The sequence below is a fragment of the Haemaphysalis longicornis genome, unplaced genomic scaffold (genome assembly GCF_048455015.1).
Source record: "Haemaphysalis longicornis isolate Haplotype H1 unplaced genomic scaffold, Haemaphysalis longicornis Haplotype H1 scaffold_6, whole genome shotgun sequence".
Lineage (NCBI taxonomy): Eukaryota > Metazoa > Arthropoda > Arachnida > Ixodida > Ixodidae > Haemaphysalis > Haemaphysalis longicornis.
This window is the reverse complement of record NW_027526407.1, coordinates 70,363,032-70,386,187: the sequence shown is the minus strand read 5'-3', so window position 1 is coordinate 70,386,187 and position 23,156 is coordinate 70,363,032. Positions and strand designations below refer to the sequence as shown.

The 23,156-nt window shown below is 46.6% G+C and overlaps 1 protein-coding gene and 1 non-coding gene across 2 annotated transcripts in view; one reads left to right on the top strand and one right to left on the bottom strand.

Moving 5' to 3' along the window:
- The first annotated feature begins 1,375 nt into the window (after positions 1-1,375).
- On the top strand, positions 1,376-1,478 carry LOC144143629 (U6 spliceosomal RNA). The gene has a single exon (XR_013317137.1). It is a non-coding gene; the product is annotated as a U6 spliceosomal RNA (small nuclear RNA).
- Positions 1,479-5,232: 3,754 nt separating this feature from the next.
- The window catches only part of LOC144142914 (protein MMS22-like), an 80,065-nt gene continuing 62,141 nt past the window's right edge, over positions 5,233-23,156 (bottom strand). Inside the window, exons 24-31 of the mRNA XM_077674752.1 lie at positions 21,133-21,460; positions 17,686-17,805; positions 15,709-15,807; positions 14,652-14,696; positions 13,037-13,174; positions 10,337-10,398; positions 7,951-8,144; positions 5,233-5,657 (exon numbers count right to left, since the gene is read on the bottom strand). Of these exons, the coding sequence (XP_077530878.1) occupies positions 7,979-8,144; positions 10,337-10,398; positions 13,037-13,174; positions 14,652-14,696; positions 15,709-15,807; positions 17,686-17,805; positions 21,133-21,460 (958 nt within the window). The 3' untranslated portion in view covers positions 5,233-5,657; positions 7,951-7,978. The remainder of the gene's footprint in view (positions 5,658-7,950; positions 8,145-10,336; positions 10,399-13,036; positions 13,175-14,651; positions 14,697-15,708; positions 15,808-17,685; positions 17,806-21,132; positions 21,461-23,156) is intronic.

Genomic DNA, 23,156 nt, shown 5'->3' with positions numbered 1-23,156 from the left:
TCTCTCTCTCTCTCTCTCACTACCCAGTAAGACGCTTGGCTTGGCTCTGCTAAGAAAAGTATCTTTTGAAAACCCGCACAGGTCGTGCTTTTTGCGCCCGCAACTGACGTCTTTTCTATGATCGCCGTTACTTGCGTGTACGCACATTTTATGTGGCCCGTTTAGTGCCAGCACATCTTCAAACCGGTTCACTACCGAAGCAGGCACAGTTGAGACCAGAACATAATAAAAATTAATTAAACCAAGTGATTACGGAGAACTCGGAAATTCACCTTCTTGCAAAAACTTCTTGCAAAAGCATCAAGCCCCCAATTTGCAAGCCCACATCTGTCAACTCAACGCCCGAATGTTAAGCCGTTAAAGCGCTCTCTGCTAAGAGTACAGGTCAGCGACCAACTGGGCCCGTGTTGTTTATAGCATTTTATGTCACTATTTATTTGTTTAGTTGAAAGGAATTGTTTCAATTGCTTGAACAGAATTTTCAGCTCGGCCACACACGTACCCACGCATTCACACGCGGCCGAGTAGCCCTGGGTATTCTGTAAATACACCGGTCGACTGAACCCGGTGCAGATCGCTCCAGGTAGATATGGGGGTGTGGCCACTCCAGCACATCCCTGACCTGAAATTTAAAAAAAAAATGTTTTTGTATCGTTGTTCCACGTGCTTCAAGGAGAATTCAATCGCACAGTTCGGCGTGAATCGAATCGCGGATATGGACCTGCCAGTTCAAATCACATACGACGAATAGCACCGCACGAGCTCGTATGGCATGAAAACCCCGCCACTTTCTCGGGTCCATCACACGCACTGTATTTTTAAACGTTTAAAGCATAAAACATTCGCGAAACAACCAACCCCACTTTTTCGCCTAGCATATCGTGCTTAGCTACCTTTCAAATTTCGCGCCGTGACAGGTTTTCAGGGTGAGAAGGTTACGCGAGAACCGGTGATCGGACTTTGTTTTTAGTTGAACCTTATTTAGTGGCTCTATATGAACCATAAAACAACAAAAAGAGAAGAGAAGCATTCCGGGAATGGTCAGAATCCGCGCTCGGTGAGTGCTGAGCCAGAGTGGCACATAATGTAAATGGCGCTACGGGCGCGCTTCTGCCATGCGGTGAAGCCACCTTCAGTAGGTTCACTGCTCTTTTTGTTGATAAATTATATCATGTGGTACAATAAAAAACAATGTATGTTGCACTATATACTAACAAATTTTTGTATTATATTTCAGATATGACAAACGGTTCTACATTTTGAGCAAGCAATTAATAGAACAATCAGAATGTGCACTGAAAACTACAATGTCACTAGCCCGTTGTGGCACACGGTTGGCCGGGGGTATAAATACACAAACTAAACTTTCGGTACTGTACTTCCAAAGTACATATACTAAAATTGGAACGATACAGAGAAGATTAGCATGGCCCCTGCGCAAGGATGACACGCAAAATCGTGAAGCGTTCCACATTTTTTTGCAACATCACCTTGACAGACCAACCTGTGCAAATGTGATGCGCTGCGCCACCATGTTACATCACGTTTTTTTTTAAGTCTTTTTGTTGCTGCTGCTGCTATTACGTAATAGCGAACCAGGCCATTTGTATTCGAAATGAAACATTCCAACTTACGGCTTCACGTGAATCGTAGGTTGAAAACGGAGGCTGGCCAATAGGAGAACTTCCTGTTAACTTCGATGACATAATTTGTTGTTAATCTTGCCCGATTCTTTTTTTTTTCTTCTTCTTCTTGACAGCCCCAACAGCCCCGCGTTTGGCGCCCTACCGTGCCTAGCTGCCCGCGCGGGCGTGTTGAACGACAGCCCGCTCGTTGGCGTGAACGCATGCGGCGTCCAAGGGAGCTTCTAACAGCTCGCGATGTTCGCAACAGATATCGCAACCCGATGCTGCGCATTGAAAAATGTACGCTTCCTCAGTTGCTCTCGCTTACTCTGGTCAGCCTGGATGGATGCATGTGACCTATATGTCTATTTATACCTTTCTGGGTACCAGGTGTAATTGTAAACAGTACAAAAAGTCGCAACCACCAGTAGCATAAACGCATGCAAGCGACTGGTACAATTTCATCTTATTGACTGCTTCACGTGAACGTGTGAATTACGAAGAAGTTGTCTATTGTCAAAAAGTAAACATGACACAAGCTGTAAGATATTGCAATGTATTAAAGTTTTGTTTATCAAATTCACCTATTCAACTCCGTCCCCCTCCTACATCTTCTCATACCCCCACCCTACCCTACCCTACGCCACACGAATGATGCTATCCGAAATCCAAATTACTGAAACACCAAGCTTTGTTGAAGCAGTGATCTGCAATCGCTTTCCTTTTATAGCATGTTTGCAAAACTGCTTTATGCTCTTCCACGCACCGAGATATGTCACGCTCCAAACAACTTCCTTGCATACGGCTGTGCCATTTAAAGTGTTTCATGCATATCCTTCTCGTATGTACTCCACGGTCCCTACACTTGCAGGGTAGCACATAGCATAAAAGCTAAGCTCAACGCTAATGCGTTGAGCTCAGTTCTACATTTTCTACAGTTCTCAGTTCTACAGGGCCCTGCTGTGAAATGCGTTGAGCTCAGCTTTTATTAATGGCTGCACTAATGTTGAATGCATGCCTATCATCAACAACTGTGGCAGGGCCCTCATAGCAGCCGCCTACCAATGCAAATCCGGTCACTAGGAACTTCCTTCACAAAGCAGGAATACCCTGTCACCACGAGGCTTGCGCAAACAGTCCATACGCATGCCTATCATCAACAACTGTGGCAGGGCCCTCGTAGCAGCCGCCTACCAATGCAAATTCGGTCACTAGGAACTTCCTTCACAAAGCAGGAATGCCCCTTCACCAGGAGGCTTGCGCAGTCTCTACAATAAACAAATGCTTTACATGTAGCTTGCTTTCCCCAAGCATAGCAGTATACAAAGGCAATGGGCACACCACGACACCATTTGTTCAGGTGGCATCTCAACTTTGCCCAAAAGCAAGCCACAGAGAACGCTTTCCTGTTCCCCAAGCGGTTTCTTCATGCAGTGGGAAGGACCACATGGTTGCGGGGAGCCAAAGATAGAGCATTACCGGCACCGGCAGCGAACTTGCCTGTGTGCACCGAGCGACATCTACTGGTACTCTTAAAAAACACTCCTTACATTCTTTTCCACAGCTGTAACACAGCTGGTCAGCCTCAGTAACCTCGGGTAGAGTCATGAGATTTGGCGCGAACGCCTTAGGTTCGTTCATTAGCTTGTCGTTCATTAGCTTTACAGTCAGTTTAAGTGACACATCAATGTTTAATTAGCATCGATAACACTGAAAGTGCTGGCCTTGTACCTGTCTCGGAACAGAACATCGAAAGCCTTCATGTGTGTTGGACAAATTATGCCATAAAGCAGGTTTTTGTTTAGTGCCCCAAGCACAACACATGGCCAATGCGCTCAAACGAATCGGCGGAGCGTAGAGAAAATGGTAGCTGGTACCAACTGGTTTATGGTTACATTCCCAGCTTGGCGCAGCTGGTCCCAGCTGAGACGAGCTGCTACCAGCTGGGAATTGAACCAAAAATCAACTGGTACCAGCTACTAGGGGAATGTTCAGACAGTGCAAAATAGCTACACCAACCGCTTCCCAGATTGGTAGCATTTGCGGTAATGCATTGATATGGGCAAGTCGGTTACTAGTGCAGTGAAATGCATTAAAACAGTGCAGTAAACACAGGGCTAACGGGAGAATAAGCCACACTGATCAAGCACTCATCCTGTCTTACCTCTTCCATATTCTCGTCTTTCCTGCACTGTTTTAATGTTTCCGTTCGTGGTAGTTCATCTACAATAAAATCAAAGTTGCTCGCTTGCGATATTGTAATTGCAATAGTTAGAATGGTAAAGGAATTGACTAACAATAGCGACACGCCCTAATGTGAAATGGAAGTGCAGTTATTCGGTGCTTTAATTTCGCAATATACAATGGGATGAATAATTTTGCAGTATTTCAAGAGAACGTTCCAAGTAGCGTGGCTGGCACGAACAAAAGTCGCATTACCCTACAAATGCTACAAATGTGGCGCGACTGCCTCGCTAATTGCGAGATTGTGGGGGACACTGCATTCGAGATGTGGGAGAGCGTTTCACAGCAGTCGCTGTCGACAGGTATTAGCGAACTCCGGCGCCACCTCTAAGTCGCCACAGGCGGACTAACACATTTGCTCCGCAGCATGGGCTCCACCTGTAGTCATCGTTACAGCCTCAGTCAAGCAATCGGCGCCCGTTCAAAAAAAGTGTTCTCTCTTCCTGCGCTTGCGTCCTCACTTTCTCGCAATTTTCGCCTCCACTTTTTTCCTCACGCCTCCGTCGTTCATTCTACGCTGCAGTCTACCTTCAATCTCGCTTAACCTTCCCTGTGGCGATAGAATGCTCGTTCGGTTACGCATACAGCGACACCAAACGCACAAACAGCTCTGAAGCAGATATGCACAGACTGTGGATTAGGATGTCCCTAGTTGGGACATCTCTCCCTTCTAATCTCTCTTCTTCCCGATTTTAAAGCGACGCTGTCTATGGCTAGACAAAAGAAAAACCCCGCCGTCACATGTACGTAGAAAACTCCTTCCGTGCGCATGCACGACAAAAACTGGGTCAGAGAGGAGTTAGAAGTAAAGGAAGAGAGATTGCCTGGGTTTATAGACGATGTAGCGACACTCTCGCATCAACCGGCACTGATAAGAGGGAACGGCGCATTGGAGGGAGCAAACTACACAAGTAAACACCGGCTGCACGTTGCAGATTCGCTCGTTAACCAATGGAGAGCATGGGCAAATTTTGTATAGAGTACACTACAGAGCCACAAAAATAAGTCACTAGGTCAAGACTACTGTGAACAAAACTTACACAGCAGCTATGACACACATTCTTCATACGCACCTGAAAGTCTTTTTTTATATAGGGTATATATTGAAGCAAAATGCTTGAGCATAATTCGTTCTTGCTGCACAGTAGAACTTCGTTGATACACGCTCAGTTCATACCAGTTCCCAGTTAGTACGCTGTCAATTGTGAGCACCAAAAATTCTCCGTAGTACGTTTCTTACCGGATACTAGTACGTTTTCCTGGATAGTACGTTTCTCCCTCGCGTTTTGTTTTAAACGTGTCAGTGAGGTTTTACTGCATTTAATATCACTTCTTCAATGCACAGACACATCCTCAAGCTCAATAAAGGTGAAAACAAGAATAATTTATTTGAGGCAGAAACATACATCAGTGAAATCACATTGTCAAGTTTAATGACACTCAAAACAAGAATAACATATTTTAGATTGTCACAAACTTCTCCACCACTGCTTTTTGACTTTGCGGTGGATTGAAAACTGTGACATGCTGTCTTCGCAACCGTTTCAAACAATGTACATGAGCTTCTCTCCAGGCTTGACTGGCAGGCTAAGTCAATCATGAGCTGCGGACCATTCAAGGCAGTCAAAAAGGCACTGGAATAGGGTGGAAAGTTCAACTTCACTGCGTCCGTGCCACACTCCACAGAGAGGACGATTGTAGATGTACTTGTAAATTCATCAAGCTCGGTGAAGATGAACTCGCAGTGGATGACCTCTTGACGATGGAGATGATCTCTTGGCGAATGATCTGTGAACAAAAGATGAGAAGTAGAACAATGCAAGGAAGTGCTGTCCACGGTCTTTGGGAACATAAGGGATAAAACTACAGCTACCCCATTTGCACTCAGCCTTGCGCGCACTACGTCACAGTCTCACGGCTAACTAAGAAAACATTACACTATTGAATGAAGTCCCGCAAAGGCCACGACCAGCCCGCAGCAATGCTATCAGAGTAAATATGCCATAACTAGAAAGTTAACTGCACCAAGACTTTCTATCTTGCACTGGAAACTACTAGGAATCAGGGATGGAGTACTGCACTGCATCTGGCAGTCTTCTATATGCCGATAAATATACAATCAACCCCCGTGAGCATACACCATCACCATTCAAAGGATAAGGTCTGCAACGTTGAGAGGCACTAGAGAGACAGAGAGAGAATGACTTCAGATCGGATCCATTTCGAAGGGGGGATGCAGGTGAAAACATAACTGTTTATCTTGGTGGGTGGCTGATGCTTGGCGAGTGAGCCGCGAAACCACGGTGGCCACAGCATTCAAGAAGGGCTGTATTTTAAGCTCTCTGATTGGTGCAGAGGGCTAGCACCTGTTCTACCAATCCTGGGAACCTGTTGTTTAAAGGGGCACTGACACAAAATTTTGAAGGCGAGATAACTTCGGAGATAGATTGGTGGGAACACATATACATCATCTGCAAAATATCAGCGGTGAATACAGCCTAGAACATATTTAAAATCAATTTTGAAGTGTGCGAAACGCAACCGAGCGGCCAGCAGAGGACCACGCACAAGTGTAAATAAACAACATCCAAACACGTCACGAGTTTGTGTTTGCCGCTTCCGCACTGCCGGCTCGCCGCTCCAATCGGAGGGCCGGAGGGCGGAGCTTCTGCTCTCGAGAACGAACGACCCGATCGTTGGCGGCGGAGGCGCCGTGATTTCATCAGCTCATCGGGCAGCTGGCCGCGACCAAAGTTCTACAGCGATTCCAGGCACTCTGTTTCTATTACTGTTTATTACCATTGGATGCGGAAACGCGCCGGAGGCACGAAAAGCCCACTGAGCAAGCCGCACGGTCGCTGTGCAGGCGGCGGCCACGGCCGCGAAGTGGCCCACGCCGGCGCAGGTAGCTCGAGTGATAGCTTGTTACCGCTGCACGAAATTGTCCCCAAGTCCCGACCATGGTGGCTTACATGAGAAAGGAGTTAATGATGCCATGGCGGGTTGCATTAAAAATTGTCATCTGCACCGCTTACGAGAGCGGCACTCGAATATCCGCCGCAGTGCTAAGCCGAACACATCTGTAGGCGGACCTGTAGGCAGACCGGCCGGCTGCTCCCAGCGCGCGTCTTGCCACCCACCGTCTCGAGCGTCGCGCGTCGTTCGTTAGCCGCGGTAGCATTTGCACTCGCAGCGCCTGCGTCACATCCACGGTCGGTTTTTAATTAGGCGCCTCACGCGATCAGTACGGGGGGGCATTCGCAGAAACTGCCGTCGATGCGGATTCGACAGTGTACGGCGGCTCTGCTCTGTAACTGTGATATCCCTCCGACGGTCACGTGGTCAGCTTTGTTCACACAAAATCCATCGTTTCGCGGCACTCGCTGAAACCGAAACTGCGACTGGCCGCATTGAAAATGCCTATAATTAAACAACCCTCGCTCGCTCAAGCAAATGAGGTTTCTACAGGTTATAAGTAGGTCACTAGCTACTTATCGCAACAAAAAAAACAAGATGCAAAATTTTTGTGTCAGTGCCCCTTTAAACTCACATAGTTCCCATGAAGTCCCCCCTTTATGTTCTCACCCGGACTCAGTGCACAAGGTATCATTTCCATCCACTCTTTAAAAGAAAACACAGCAGACATTGGTGCGTCGCAGTGATATCAAAATGTTCTGTTTGAGGAGGTACAGCCTCGATGATAGCACAATCGATCCGCATAGCAGGAAAAACCGGCTAGCATTTTACGCAATGCGGCGTCTAAAAACCGAAAGAGTGGGGGCTAGGTTGTACAAGCTACAACGTAAATTAAGGAGCCTACACTGTATGTATGCCCTTACGACCAAACATCACATTGCATCCAACGTACAAAATAGCACAGCCCAATGTTCTTGGCATCGTACCTTGCTCAGAGATTTAATAGCCGCCCTGTCTGGGTAACAGGTTACTTCAGCATGCCTTTGCGAGCACTTCAAGTTAAGTTTTTTTCAGGCCAAATCTAGCAGACGTCTATAGAGCAATCTGACCTCGCGAGGACATTCGAGGGGCGCCGAAGTCTTTGACAAACGTCTCTTACAATTACCTCGAGGTTCATTGTGCGTGAAGTTCAACTACTGCGACTGGCCGGTGACTTTCTTCTGCTCCAGGAAGGCCTTGCACCTGGCGGTCATGGACCGCACGACCTCTGCCAAGACGTCACGGTTCAGCCCTCGATTGTGGGCGAGTGTCAGGGATCCCAGGCTGCTCGCAAGGACCGGGAGTTTTGCCTCCAGGACGCTGCACAAAAACAAAAAACAAAGACAAAATAAAAAATAAAATGGTGCCACGGCCCACAAACCATCCCTTCTGTTCTGTTCGCTTATGTGTTTTATTTTGTACCGTCTGATCGTGCCTGGCTGTGTTATTTATGTTCAAAGCAAAGTGCTTGTATCCTTCTCTCTTTTGTATGCCGCGCACACTATCTTATTTTATAGGGGGAGTGTATCTCCCCCTGTCGTCACTCGACAAGAATGTTATATTTTGATCGCCGTTGTTCTCATTCCCATGAAAATGTGTTCATTCACAAAGACTCCAATAGTAGTGACAAATGGGCAACCTTATTGGTTAGCAGTCGACAGAGTAAGAGCACGGAAGATCACAAAAAAAAAAAAAACTAGGCAAAGGCAAGGAGCATGCAGGTTTCTTTTTTACCTTTCTTTTTATTACTCTACGCCATCAGCTTTAAAGGGACACTGAAGTGATATGTAAACATTGCGGGATTACTAGCGCAAATTGTAGTCCGGAGTCCCCAGGCCATGTTTCGACCACTCTAGGCGCGTTTACGCGATTTTATTTAGTAGAAAAACTAATTCGAAAACGCTGTCCTCCTCTCTTTACGCTCGCCCATTTTCTGTGGCGTTTTCGTGTGACGTCAGGAGGGGATGAGCTGGCAATTGGCTGCGCCACGGCTGCGCTACTGCACGGCTCCCCGGCCGACAGAGTCAGTCGGCCCAGCGTTTCGTCCGCCGGCCGCCGGCGGGTCGTCGCAATCAAGGAGGTTAAAAAAAAATTGCTTGGTCGCAATTCGTTCGCTTAGTTGAAACGAAGCCAGGACACGTTTGTGAATGGAAGAATGTGCCTTTCTTTACTTGGTTTGTTTGTACACTGTATCTAGCTACAAGTCAAGGTCGCTTCACACAAGCGCTGCACATGCGACGCTTCGCTGACTGGTACGCCAGTAGGAAAATATAAGGCCTCTTGAAGGCGGGAGAAGAGTCAGCGAAGTCAATATAGGTACTAAGCAAATAAAATCAACTCATATTTTTACCGTACAGCGTAAAACTAGGGCGCGGGAAGCACTTTTTTGCGCTGGGCGAACAAGCACAGCGGTCAGCAGCACGACTACGCATCTGCGAACGCTTTTCCGTCTACGAAATGCAATTGCTAGACGTGAGCTACTGTGGAAACTCGCGCGACGCTTACTGCACGATCGCAGTACAACAAATAGTCACCTAAGTGGCTTGAAATGCCAAAACTAAATAAAAGTGTAAACCGGTTGTACAACATATACCCTATATTAGCAAGGCTTTCGCGCCCCACTCCGTAGCCTAGCAGTCTGGGGCACTAGGAATTCACCCCAAATGTTTTGCGAGTCACGAGTTCGAATCCCCGCGGGTACGTGCTTTTTTTTTTTTTTTTTGTAAGTTAACTTTTTTGTTTTCCGCCGATGTTTTCTATATTGAGTTCACCTTTTTTGGGGCCGCAACGTTCATGGCTACACGAACTAGTAGTTCACAAAACGCGCGCAGGCTGGCACTGGCGCGCTAGCGAGTTCTTGTTGGCGTGCTGTTGCCATAAGCACCGACTGCTTGCAGGCAGTGGGCACAGGCCAGAATGAACAGACCCTTGGCCTGGTGCGAACACGCTTTTTACGATACAGGCATGAGGGAAGCAAGCTCCAAATATGGGGGAAAAGCGCATGACATTTGGGCGTCTGCGGGTACGCGGAGGGCGTTCATGCACTGCGTAGGTCTCGGCTAGTGAATGCTACGACTACAAGCCGTCCTGGGAGGCTTATCTTGTGCATTTTACAGCCGACAACATGGCAGAAGCGCGGTACGATGATTACTGAGATATTGAGAATGCCCATCCAACAACGCCATTGGTTATGTTTTACAGAACCGAAACCGAAACCGAAACTTGTGTGATTGCTAACCTTGGGCATCGTCCAATCACGGCGCCCCTCCTCTCAACGTCACAGCCTTAGTTGGTGCGGCCGCCGCAAACCGCGCATGGTACTTTTTCTTATTTCGCGCTTTGTAAAATAATTACCGATTTGTCAACCGGATAAACGATGAAAAGTGTGCTAATTTGAGCCAGTCTACGCAGTGCAAGCAAAAACGGGAGCTTGACAAATTCACTTCAGTGTCCCTTTAATATGAAGCCTCAGAAAGGAACTCGGCGCAGATACAAGCCGGACGCCAACTCACCTTTTGCACTCCCCCTGACGACATGCTGTGTGCTTCAAGAGCTCCTGAAGGAAACGCAGCGCCTGCATGGGACACATTAAAAAAAGCAAAGCTCTCACGTCTGCATTTCAATAACCTGCACGCCATAACAAAGGAAAAAAAAATCGCTGCCCTTGCTGCTCCAAATGCCGTCACCGGCAATCGGTCAATGTTAGTTCATCCGGAGAATCATACATACAAAAGCAAAAAAAAAAAAAAAAAAACAATAGCAGCCAGAGTTGCTTTGCAGGTCATGTACCAGTTCGCACACTCTTATTTAACCTTAATGACTGCCCTTGTTCATGAAAGGAAACAATTTTTGTTTTTTCTTGTTTTTCTTTGTTCTTCGCCCTCTCTGAGAGTCTTTCTATTTCCTACCGTACTTATTCGAATCTAAGCCGATAGTTTTTTTGAAATACTGATATATCAAACTCCAGGGTCGGCTTGGATTCGAGGATTTTGAAATACGCGCCAATTTCCAAGTGAAGTGGTGCACAGCTAGCGCCACCCAGAAAAGAAAGTATTGTAGCCATTACTAGACGAGCCAGTAGACATTAAGGGCCATAGGCCGCCATTTTGAATTGTGCAGATAGTGGCCTGCGTGCGGTGTGGCGTTTGGTTTTGACAGCGCAAAAAGAAGCGGTGCCATTATAGTGCCGCTTTTAAAAGAAACGTTGTTTTAGCTGCGGAGTTGTCGTCGAACGTTCAAGCCGGGCCGGACTTCGGCGTGGATGAAAAAAATGTCCGTCGTTGGAGGACGCAACGGGAGAGGATATTTGCGTGCGCCGCAACCGCCGCAACGAGGTTGGCAATCACCGGACCACGACAATGCCGTCACCAAGAAATGGAGATGGCATTGGCTGACTTCGTTCAGACGCAGCGAGCAACTGCCCTTCCAGTAACGACGGAAGTGCTCCAGGCAAAAGCAAGGGAGCTTTTAAGGGAACGAGGCTTATCGCGTGCACACCTCAAAGCCAGTCGGGGCTGGCTACAGAAATTCACGAAGCACTTCGGCTTTAGCCTCCGTCGTCGAACCTCAATCGCCCAGAAGTTGCCCGGTGATTTTGAAGAGAAACTGATTGAGTTCCAGCACTGCACCTTCATGTTCAATAAACGTGTTTTCCTTTTGTGAACGCTGACCTCGCCTTTTTGTTCGGCCTACATTCGAGGTAATTTTTTTTTTTTTCGCGCCTTCGGACTTTCGGGGGTCGGCTTAGAATCGGGGCCGGCCTAGATTCGAATAAATACGGTAAGTTGATGGTTAACAAGCTTATGCCCTCTTGTTCTAACACTTATATTGCAGAAGTACGTGCCTCTGACTTCAGTGCTTTTTCATGAAGTCGCCATGAATTTGGAAGTTAGCATTATTACAAAGAAAGAAAGTACGAGGGTGTGTGAATATGAATTAATAAGCAAATTACATTTGTCAATACCTGAAATTCCCAAGGTCCTTGAGCATTCATTACACTGTGAATATACAGGGTGGTACGACGATAAATGGAACACTTTAAACTTTTTTTCCTGAGCAAATCGCCGCTCTGTTTGCGTTCAAACTTCACACGAAGGTCGCATTTTGTGGTCTATTTTGTTTGACACTGGGAACAATGACAGTGCTTCCCTGTTTATTCTGAAAATAAATAAAAACCATTTTCGCCAATAGGAAAATGGTGGCCAGTTTGGATGTGCGAGCCAGTGCAAGCTGATCTTGGATTGCTGGCGCCACCTGGGATATGCAGAGCGAAACGGACGATCAGGATTCACGGTAGGAAGGAGCCAAATGAAGTAGGAGACGATCAGAAAATCAGAGTTACTTCGAAGAGCTCTGTAGAAAATGTTAAAACAGGTGAGGAAACAAATTATTGGTGACAATGAACCATGAGAATATTTTATTGTGATTGGTATCAGCTGTTATGCAACTATTTGTGATCATCGTAAAACAGGGACTAGAGATTTTCTGATCGTCAAATACCTCATTTGGCTCCTTCCTACCAAGAATCCCCATTGTCCGTTTCACTCTGCACACTATAGGTGGCGCCACCGTTCCAAGATCTGCTTGCACTGGCTCGCACGTCCAAACTGGCCACCATCTTCCCATAGGCGAAAATGGTTTTTATTTATTTTCAGAATAAACAGGCAAGTACCATCATTGTTTCTGAAATCAAACAAAATAGACCACAAAATGCGACCTTCATGTGAAGTTTGAGCGCGAACAGAGCGGCGGTTCGCTCAGGAAAGAAGTTTAAAGTGTTCCAATTATCGTCGTACCACACTGTACATTCCAAAATGTGAAACACGTATCATTTCTGAATCAAGACACATGATAAACCTGGCATAGAGGCTGTGGATGCAATGGTTCAAAACAGCCACCAGGTTCCTTTTTGTGCAAGCTAAACACCTTGGGCTCTAGTCGCAGAATTGCTGCAAAGGACGCTATTCCCGGTTAGGCCGCCACAAGTCTATGCTTTTGAAGCTTAGCCCCCGACATCAGCAAAGTTGATGACGCTACGCTACGGCTTTCTTATGGATCCTCCCACTACCACTCTGCTTAGCCCCCATGAAACGACTGTCTTTATGCCCTACGAAAATTCAAAAATGCAAAAATGTCCGCAACATTAACGAGATTTTTTATATCCTATTTTCCCCGCTTGTTAGGCACCCCGACAACAGTCGTATGGCTCCCACCTGGTTGAGATGTGCTGCCGACACGATCCGGGCCCTGGCTACAAAGTGCTTGTGAATGAAGTCGAGCAGGAAGCCGACATAAGCTGCTCGTCTCTCGGCGGCAGCCCGGCATGCTCCTCCACAGCTTTCCAGTGTGGCCTGCTCGCAAATACATAGACGGAACACTTGGCAGGCACGCAATCAAACGTGATGCTATCAGGACTCCTCAATATAAAGCCTCGACGCCGTTATCTTTCATCGATCCCAACTGCAAATTTAAAATGCCACCAGGACTCTCCAAGCGGGTACAAGCAATTCTACATCGCATGCGATTGAATGCTGCATACACGCGCAACTTCCTCTTCAAGATAAAACAGGCTACGTCACCACTCTGCCCACACTGTGATGTGCGAGAAACCCTGCAGCACCTGCTCTGTGAATGTGCTCGATTCGGTGCTCAAAGAGTATCCCTCGCAGTGGCTTTGGGACAGCCGCTTTCCGTGGACATGCAGCTAAAGGACGTTTTAGGACCATGGGCTTGTCCCAAACGTGCTTTACAGGCTACCAAAGCTCTGATAGAGTACCTGCAACACACAGGTCTAGACCAGTCGCTGTGAATAACTCGCCATATATGTACGCATCAACTTCTTGAACATCATCGCCATCATCTTCATCACGTCATCAACTGGCGTAGCAAGTTAGGCATTTTAGCCCAGCTAACATCGCCAGACTTCGTTAAAGATCGCTCTCTCTCTCTCTCTCGGACTCACTGCAAATAGTTAAAGCATTCTACACGCCTTAGCAATACTAACTATATGAGAAAAACGAATGCCCAACTGCCTCTTCAAGAGGTCGCAGAGAGTCCACGACTGATAATCCAAGAACCCCACCCTCTGAAGGTCAAAATTTGCACCCAACGTTTGACAGGGGGTCACAACAAGCTTCTTGAGCCCAGTATTGCAAAACATAAGGGTGCCGTGTTCCTAGTTCAATTGTTCAAAAGAAACCAAGATAGAATAGCATAAAGTCATGCTGTTACAAGTTTAAATGCCACAGGTGCACTTTCTTTAATTAACACAACATGCTATTTTTTGCTTTCAAAGGGTGATTTTAAAAAATTAGTGTAAGAAAAGCGTCTCACATTAGCCTTGAATATTCCAGTAGAGACGTGCGGAACACATGCTGCGTTGCCAATGCTTTGCCAGTAAGTTACGCCATTCTTTTCATTACACTTAGCACTGAACTAGGGCTTCATACCATGTCTTGAAACATTTCTCCCTACACTATAGACTTCCAATGAACTTCTGTGAGATACCTTGCCCTGCATTTCCCTTTCTTTTTTTTTGGTTACTTTTGCATATTCTTGGGCCTGAGGCGCTGTGCCTTTATTTAGGCCGTCGTAAAATGTCTTCAAACTTCAGGGAAAACATATCAAAGCTATCACCTATTTGAACACATACAGTGTAAAGACATTTCAAAGAATCAAAAATGAGGGAATCGAATTGCCCGCTCCCTTTTCCTACACTCCGGACAGTTTGTTCACAACGGAGTGCTCGCTTCATTCCGTGAGAAAGGCACAAAACGTTTCAACGCGAACACGAACGAACAGGAGAAAAATAAAGAAGTGCGCCCTCACCAAGAGTGGGTGCTCCCCCGTATGGTGAATGGAGCTTTGCGTTTGCTGGAACGAAGGAGCGGGAAAGAGCATGCAACACTTACAACGGTGAAACGAGGAAAGAGTCATGCAACGTAAGCACCACTCAACTGCCTTGGTTGCAATTTCTGCACCCCGCCACTTTGAACACTACATTATGAAACAACATAAAAGGCTAGGGCAGCCTTTCAATCCCTTTCTGCAACCCAGCTAACACAACGCTGCAAGCATTGCGTGGGTGTTAGCTGGGTGGGTAGGTGGGTGGGTGGGTGGGTGTTAATGAATGAGATGACACCTTCGGTAAGTGTACTAGAAGACAGAGGTCACGTGTGTCGTTTAGAGCTGATTCGGATGGTCCCTTTTGCGATGAAAATTTCTGCTGAGGAACTCCTGCTGTAAGCAGCGCCCCTGGTGTTCACTGCTTACCAGTTGATTCCAGAAGTTTAGTTTGTTAAATTAATCCTTATTTATTGCCCAAAATAGTCTTATTTCTTCATTTAATGACAAACTTTTATAAAACCCGTCAAATAACGGTTTATTTTGATTAAAAAACGTATACTAGGTGGCACTGGTTGCAACAGGAGTTCTCTGGGGAACGCCTGCTGCTCCATACAATTTTTTCATCGCAAAAGGGACCCGCGCTCTCCATTGGTTTTTCCCCCGCACCACTGTACCTCCGGACTCATCGGCCAGTGGTATTTTATCGTCTTCGCTGCCACAGAATAGCACAGTAAAATAATGGCAGCCCTCCACACTCAAAACTGGGACTCCCACACACGACACACAAAAAAAAACCCTTGCCAAAAGCCCTTGGCACAGTCAGGGGCAAAACGTATCACACACACAAGAAACTCAGCTTCTTTGCAGCCATTGGCTTCGGGAAGCCATCCGTTCTGGCTTTGGCCATCGGCTCCACTCTACTGATCTGGGCTGGACATAAGCTTGGCTTCCCGCAGCAAATAGGCTTTAGCTCCAGGAAGCAAGTGGCTTCGGCCTTGGCCACCGGCTTGGCTGTATCGAGCTGTGAGGCTTGGCCTACCGTGGGGAACATTGGCAGGTAGTGGACGACGATGTCCTTCAGCTTGCGTTCGATGTAGGCGTCGGACTGTGGGCTCAGGATCAGAAGACCGCACACGAACTGCACGGATGAACGCAGGGAGAGAGTAAAGACCAGTCGAATGCAGAGCATGCCAAATATTGTGGGGCGAATAACAGTTAGCAAAATGTACTGTTGGGAGAGTTGGTAGGTTGTATTATTTTAAATATCCAGTGAGGATGGTGGAACAATGACGCGACTGATCACAGATTAAGCACTGAACAGATTAAGTAATGAACAGCAAACATGAACAGTAAACCAATATTGAGTTATGAAAAGTGACAGAAAAAATGAAGGAAGCTCACACTAACGTGCAAGACTTGAAGGTAATGAAGCTGTACGCAACCTTCACGACCATCACTGAGGTTTCAGTTCACGATTTCTGCTGATTTGCTTCTTCTTCGCTGCCGCAACGACCATTACTTCATCATTGCTGCTATAAGTGTGAGCTCCTTTCATTTTTTTGGAAGTGATAATCATTCGACATCACCTTGGAGGGGCGTTAGCTATGATGTGTTTTTCTCATTCCGAGCGAGTGTTGCCACAATTACGGCGAGCGCTGGATTTTTTTGGGGGGCTAATTTTGGCCAATCTCTCTAAGCGGGTATGCTTGGCTTGAGCGCTGGGCATTTTCTTTGCTTTGTTAACTGCCGGACAGTTGTCACGAGGCCCGCGCTCCCATGGGCGCGCTCACCAGTTTTTCGGTATTTTTAACTGCGGACACGAAAAATTACGATTTGCTGAAGAGCTTAGCTGTTAAAAAGTTCCAACCTTGTTGGTCATATGGTCGCATGGCCAACAGAAAAGATGCATCAACTAAGTAAGATAGTGAACAATATCCGATGTGCATGATTACCTACCCAGTTCCGGTGTCCCTGTCGTTTTTCACAGCACGGCTCAGAAAAAACGGTGATTAGTAGCACGTACTGCTTCGAACTATTACAATTCCTCTGCTATGCAAACAGGCCACTAACAGTGCTACCTAGTGCCGCTGTTTTAAGTGACAGGAGATGTCTTCTGTCGGGAAAAAGATGCCGTGTGCCTGGCTTGCACGGTGGAGAATTAATGCATTGGTCTCACGACATTGGCATGAGCTCCGACAGTCAACAAATTTTGTTCTTCAGTCATTTACTTTTAAAAACTATTTCACTTCTTGTTCTTTGCGAAAAAAATTTGCGTCTAACGGACTTTCGTGGCTCAAACACGAGCACGTTACCATCAATGTCACGGCAAGAATCGTCAATCCAAATTTCACTGCTAAGTCTCTTTGTTCCACTCCACTTTTTTTTCTCCACTTTTTTCTCGCTTAAGCATTATGCCACTTACAAATGCTAGCGAACACAAGTTAGCTTGAATGGTTACAAATATATTAGAAAACAATAGTATTCCATTCCCTCATTCTATTTTTCAATGGCCACATCAAGAAACACGCAATCAAACCAACCTTCGTTTCAACCTCCCTGCTATCCACAATAATTATGGCAAACGTAGTATAGCATTTCCCGGAGCTGTAATCTGGAATACTCTGCCTTTAGATATTAAAACTAATGCAACTACCGCCAATTTTACGAGAAGTGTAAAAGAGTTCTTTCGTGACGGAAAGTATGTATCACCATTGTAGCCAAGCGGCATTTCTTTACAGTGTTGTCTTCTCTTCATATGTGTAATGTGATTTCCCACTGCAATGTTTATGACCCGCGTACAATTTTATGAAGCCTTTACTGCATGGGCCCGGGTACTAGCCAGTTGACTAAGGGCCCAGATGGTAAAATTGTACAGTATGCAAAGAATGAAATAAACGTTCTTCTTTGTTCTTCTTTGTTCCTGGCTATGCTGTACAGCGAAGGAAATGCAAATTTGCTGCCAACCACCCCGGCCGGGGGGAAGGGACCCCACCAAGCTGCCTCCTTCCCAACTCACCAGAGGCAAGTGCTGTTTGATGGCGGCCAGCTGAGCCTGGGGGATCAGCTTCCCTGCGTACAGTGCACTTGGCAGCACAAGGGAGTCCAGGAGCTTCGGCAGCAGGCAATCCGCCATCCCCTGCAAGGGTACACAGCAGCAACTTTGGTTGACATGCCCTTGCTATTTTTCAGCACACAGATACAGATACACAACAGCTACAAAGAGATGCAAGACTGTGAGCTAATCACGTTTGCGAGAATTCCGGGACAGCAATTGCTAGTCGAAGCCATAGTTGGACTTAGTTATTTTAGCATGCAGTAAAGTTTGCTGGCTAAGTCACGAATGCGGAAAGGCAAACTAAGAGGAACTGTTGTGCTTTTTTACTGCACAGGCTCGGTTGACGTCGCACTCGGTTTCTACCGATACACAGCGAGATCAACGCAGGGCTCTGGGGCTCCTCTTCCAGACTCATCAGAGATACAGTAGACTCGCAATAATTCAAACTCGAAAGGACCGGAGGATTTTGCTTGAATTATCAGAAACTCTCATAAATGTGACTTGGTGCAACATACCAACTTCCATTGTAATGAAACAGTCACATATATTTAGTAAGACAACATTCACGCACAATACTGAAATGCTATTCATGCTCCGGAAAAAAAAATAATAATAAAAAAAGATCACGAAGGTATGACTGTTTTGTCTTTGCATGAGAGTTCAAAACAGTTTTCAACGCCAGCAAGGTCTGCCAGTTCGTTGTTTTGACAAGTGCATGCAGATAACCGGCTTTATTTGCAACTGTTCGTGACACAATCAATCCTCGTTACTTCAAACTCACCTAATTCGAACTTCTGGTTCATTTGAACTGACATGGCGGTCCTGGCAAAGTCATATGTATTTAAATAGCTTTCATTATTTCGAACTCGTTTGAATTTGAACAAATTTTTGGGCCCATTCAAGTTCTAATTTACGAGATTCGACTGTATAAGGATGCAAATGTGCAGCCAGAAGTGGCATAAGAGACAGATATTTTCCAACACAAACAAGCAAAAAGTACGAACTAACCAAATTTACGCAATGAAGCAGTTTGAGTTAAGCGGCTTCAAAATACACTGAAAACATAGCGGGCCAACCGGAATGTTGAAATTTGTTTGATTTGCCCGAAAGTTTGAACTATCACGAGTCCACCGTAGTTCTCAGGAAGTCTAAGGATTCCCCACGACACAGAAATATAGTATGTGAAAAAGAAGTGCCAGATTGCTTCTGAGTGAGTCCGCAGTGAGACCGGGACTGACCATCAAAGAGCCCCCCGGTCATCATCAGGTCTCCTTTCCACCAGAGTAATTCTGAAGATTAATTAGCCCCTATGATATCAAGAGCGCTTCTTACCTCACTAAGCAAGTTCAACCATTCAAATTTTGGCTTATTAAAAATACTTCTTTGTCCCGATGAGAGCGATAGCAATTTTCATCACAAACTTTAACGAATAGTCATGATATTACAGAATAGCCACTTTCTAGCAACGCCTCCATGATGTCACAGAACCTTGTCTGTGTGGTTGGTGGCCGCCGGGAAACATGAATGGGCAATTTTACTGGGGCCTCTAGTCCTGTTGGACTCTATCCCCTAAATGCCAACCTGCAGCTTTTGATCGTATCACTTGAAGGATAATCTGCATCTGACACACTCATAACTGTCATTTTAGTGCTGACATCTACTGCATCACTCCTCCTTACAATAAGTCACTGTAGCACGAAACTTGACGGTTTTTCAATATTTCTGGCATTTTTCTTTTCGGTGTTAAAACATATACAGTCGAACCTGTTTACAATAAATCATTCTTTATATCAAACTATTTACGGACATGGTACATTTAAAATGAGAATACATGGCTGACACTACGCTTATATAGAACGAAAATTCCAGCGACAACCGATGTATCGAACGCAAAATGCCGCAGAAGTGCCCCCCAAGTTGGCTTTCCCTCAGGACAGAGGAGAAATTCCCCCGGCACACCCTTCAAAGTGGTTTAGCGCGGCTACTCATGGGCAGCGGGCGGCTCTTCCCCCTCCCTCATCTTGCTCTCCCTATCGTAACTGCACCATCGTGCCGCATAGGGCGAGCTGTCGACACCCTCCCCCCCCCCTTGCAAAGAATGACCCCAGCCCACCTGCCATGCTTTTTTTTTTCATTGTGTTTGCGTCGTTTGCGCTTTGTGGACGCTAGTGTCACTAAACAAAGGCCTATTTAGTTGCTCTAGCTAGCTTGAAGCAACCAAATTCGCCTTTCGCCGTGAAGCAGGTAGGCAATCGCGAATCGAGTGGAACTTGGTGAAAAGTCGGACGTCCCCTTCAGGCACAAGATGCTCGAGAACACCTTGTCGAAGTAGGTTCTGGGCAGACGTTACTAAAGAAACCGCCTACAATTGCCTCAAATCCTGAGGAGTGCAACGAACATCTTGAAGTGCAGAGGTGCGCTGCCTGACACCAAAACATAGAACAGGGTGAATTACACAAAAAAAAGAAAATGTGAGGTGCAAACTTTTTCATGGCCATCTTATATAACCGCCCCCCTTCACACGATAATAAACAGTTGATAGTTTGCGCCTCACCTTGTCTGTTTTTGTGTAATTCACCCTGTTCCATGTTTTGGTGTCAGGCAGCGCACCTCTGCACTTCAAGATCTTAAAACACCAGCTAGCCCACTCCCAAGCCTTGCTGAGTGCAACGAAGCCACTGCTGGTGCTGCCGTAGTGTGGAGCGAGCTGTCGGAATTTCCGGACACCATTGCCGGATCAACGGTCGACGATTTGCAAGTGTCGATGATGGTGTCACAACCATAGGAGAGTCTGGAAGACTGCATCGCCGACATCGTACCAAGTGCAAGTGAAAGCGGGTGCAATGAGGAAAGCAACAACTACCCTTTGCCCAACACCTCCAAAGTGATTGGTGCACTCGGACTAGTCCACCGCTTCTTCGCAAATGTGAAAGGTTGGGGCCTCAACCGCTCCAATCCTATAGACAATGTGGAGAGGTGTGTACTGTCTAGGCCAGCGAGGTTGTTCATGCAGAAGAAGATACAGGACTGTTTCATGCGAAAGTAAGGCAGTTTCACCTATAAAATTATTTTAAAAATGCGACGTGCTTTTACGACGTCCAATTCCTTAGCTTGCTTATATCGAATTATCCGCCATATCAAACTGATATGTGTTTTTTCGCGAGTTCGATATAACTGGGTTTGACTGTATATGGGCAAATTTAGACTTCAAGCCAGGCATAGAGGGAAGTGGACAATATTCCAACACAAATGAAGGTCTTCTTTCCGCTGATACATTAGCGGCAGGCATTCACGCCTACGTACACACTCCAGATCATACAATGTCTCGTCCACCCCTCCGCAAAAACACGCACAAGACGGAAGGCCTCGCAGCTCATCGCTAAAGCAAACATTTTCACCCACACTCACCCTCGTGTACAGAAGGCCCGCACACAGACGGAAGAGCTGCCCACACAAGAAGTACACGTTGGCCAGACGGGTCGAGGTGGCCGTGCCGCTCCTCAGCTGTGCGACAACCAGGGACGCAAAGTCCCGGAGGTAGAAGGCGACGCTCTGCCTCAGCTGGGAGAGTGCAGACAGGCCGTCCATGGCTGAGACGATGTCCGCGTACTGCGCCAGGCAGTCCAGGAAGTGGACGGCCAGCTCGTCGTGGGTCAGCAGGTCGTCGTCCTTGGACGGGACGACGGCCCCCACCAGGGCGTTGTAGCGCTCAAACTCCTTGCGGCTCAGGATGATCCTGCGTGTGCGGGACACGTCATCAGCAGCATCACCACCATCCACGGTCCAATCATGTCCACTGCAGGATGGATGATGGCCTCTCCCAGTGATGTGAAACCCTTCCTGTCATGAGCTTTCAAAAGAGTTACTCAATATACACTGTTGTGAAACTCCCCATAGGCTCCACGCATCAAAAAAATTCAAGCCGTTCCGCTCAACGTAAACATCGGAAGTGCAGAGCAGGGATTCGCTCTAACGGGCTGTAACGCTGTTATCCGCTCGCTGCTACCACCCAATGCAATTCCAATTTCCCGCCTTCGCAGTGTTCGCGCGCCGCCTGCCTGAAACTGCTTGAGCGGGAGTTCTGTTCTTGTGCTTGCTTTTCCTCCCGCACGTGCCGGCGTTGCTACGCCACTTTTTTTCGCTTACTATCGTGAAAACCAACCCAACAAGCGTTTCTATCTAAATAAACGTGGACGCTGCCGGTTAGTTACGTATATTTTGCCTCAAATGTGCGTACAGTTTTCTTTGCGCTAAATAACGGGGGGATGTATGACAAGCGCCAGCGGTTCACGAGCTTCAAACGATTATGACTATATAAACCGATTGGCTTTCGAAGCTTCTGTGGGATGCCGCTCCGACAGAACACCGTGTAGCTCTACTTGGGTACAGCGAGTGAGCTACAATGACAAGGTGAGCCCCTAAAGTGCTCTGCACTTAAAAAGGTCTGCAATTGGCACCCCCTGCACTGGGGGAAAACATGGCGCAAGTTCACTTGCCTGCCATCAGTAGGCAGAAAGTTGACGTAACCCAAGTGTTTGCAGCTGCTGCCGTAAGTCATAAAAGGACAAACTGTGTACACTAAGGTGAAAATTACCTAATTAGATGCTTTTTAATTTGAAAAGCAAGCTTTATTTCAGTAAATTGCATTACTAAGCAAATGATCAGCAAAGTCCAGTTTTTGCTGTCCCCCACACCAAGTCACTTACCTCTCAGCTTCAAAAAAATCAGTGGTGCTCGCATGGCCTGAATTCTGAAGCAGAGTTTCACAACTTGTGTATATTGACGAACTCCGAATAGCAGCAAGAAACAGAAAAATGTTAAATTTCAAATTTCAAATTTTAGTGCTTTCTGCACAGAGAAACAGAGAGAGAGAGCGAGAGAAAGGTTTATGGAAAAGAGAAAAGATTGGCAGGAGACACCACTCTTTTGCCTCCTATTTCCTGCTGGGACAGGGGGGTGTCACTAGTAGGCTTGTGTGAATAGTAATATATTAGTTCAAAGCAAATTTGAAGCGAATAGTCCTTGGGGTCAATACTTTCGAAGCGAATTAAAATTGTTGTCAGGTGTCCCTGAGACACTGAGCTTCCGGGCCTGGCAGGACCTTCATCAAAAAAACCCGCCGGCATTTTCCCACGGGGGGAACTCGAGTAAATGCGTCGCAGAGTAGTGGGGTATCACGTGAATGTTGCGTAATTGGGTATGGTTTGGGAATGCTTATTTGTTATTTCGTCTTTACTATTCTTATTTATTGAATGAAGGAGAAGCGAAGGCAAGGAGTGTAAAGTTAAAGTCTGTCTTTATTGCTTGGTGCCGTCAAGCAAAGCGTCAAGTCAAGCGAAAGCCAAGCAAAGACGCCCTTGACTGAATTCTGAATGCGCGCTCCGCCACTTATATACACACCGCCCGCGTTCGAGGGAGAGGAGTACGAGGGA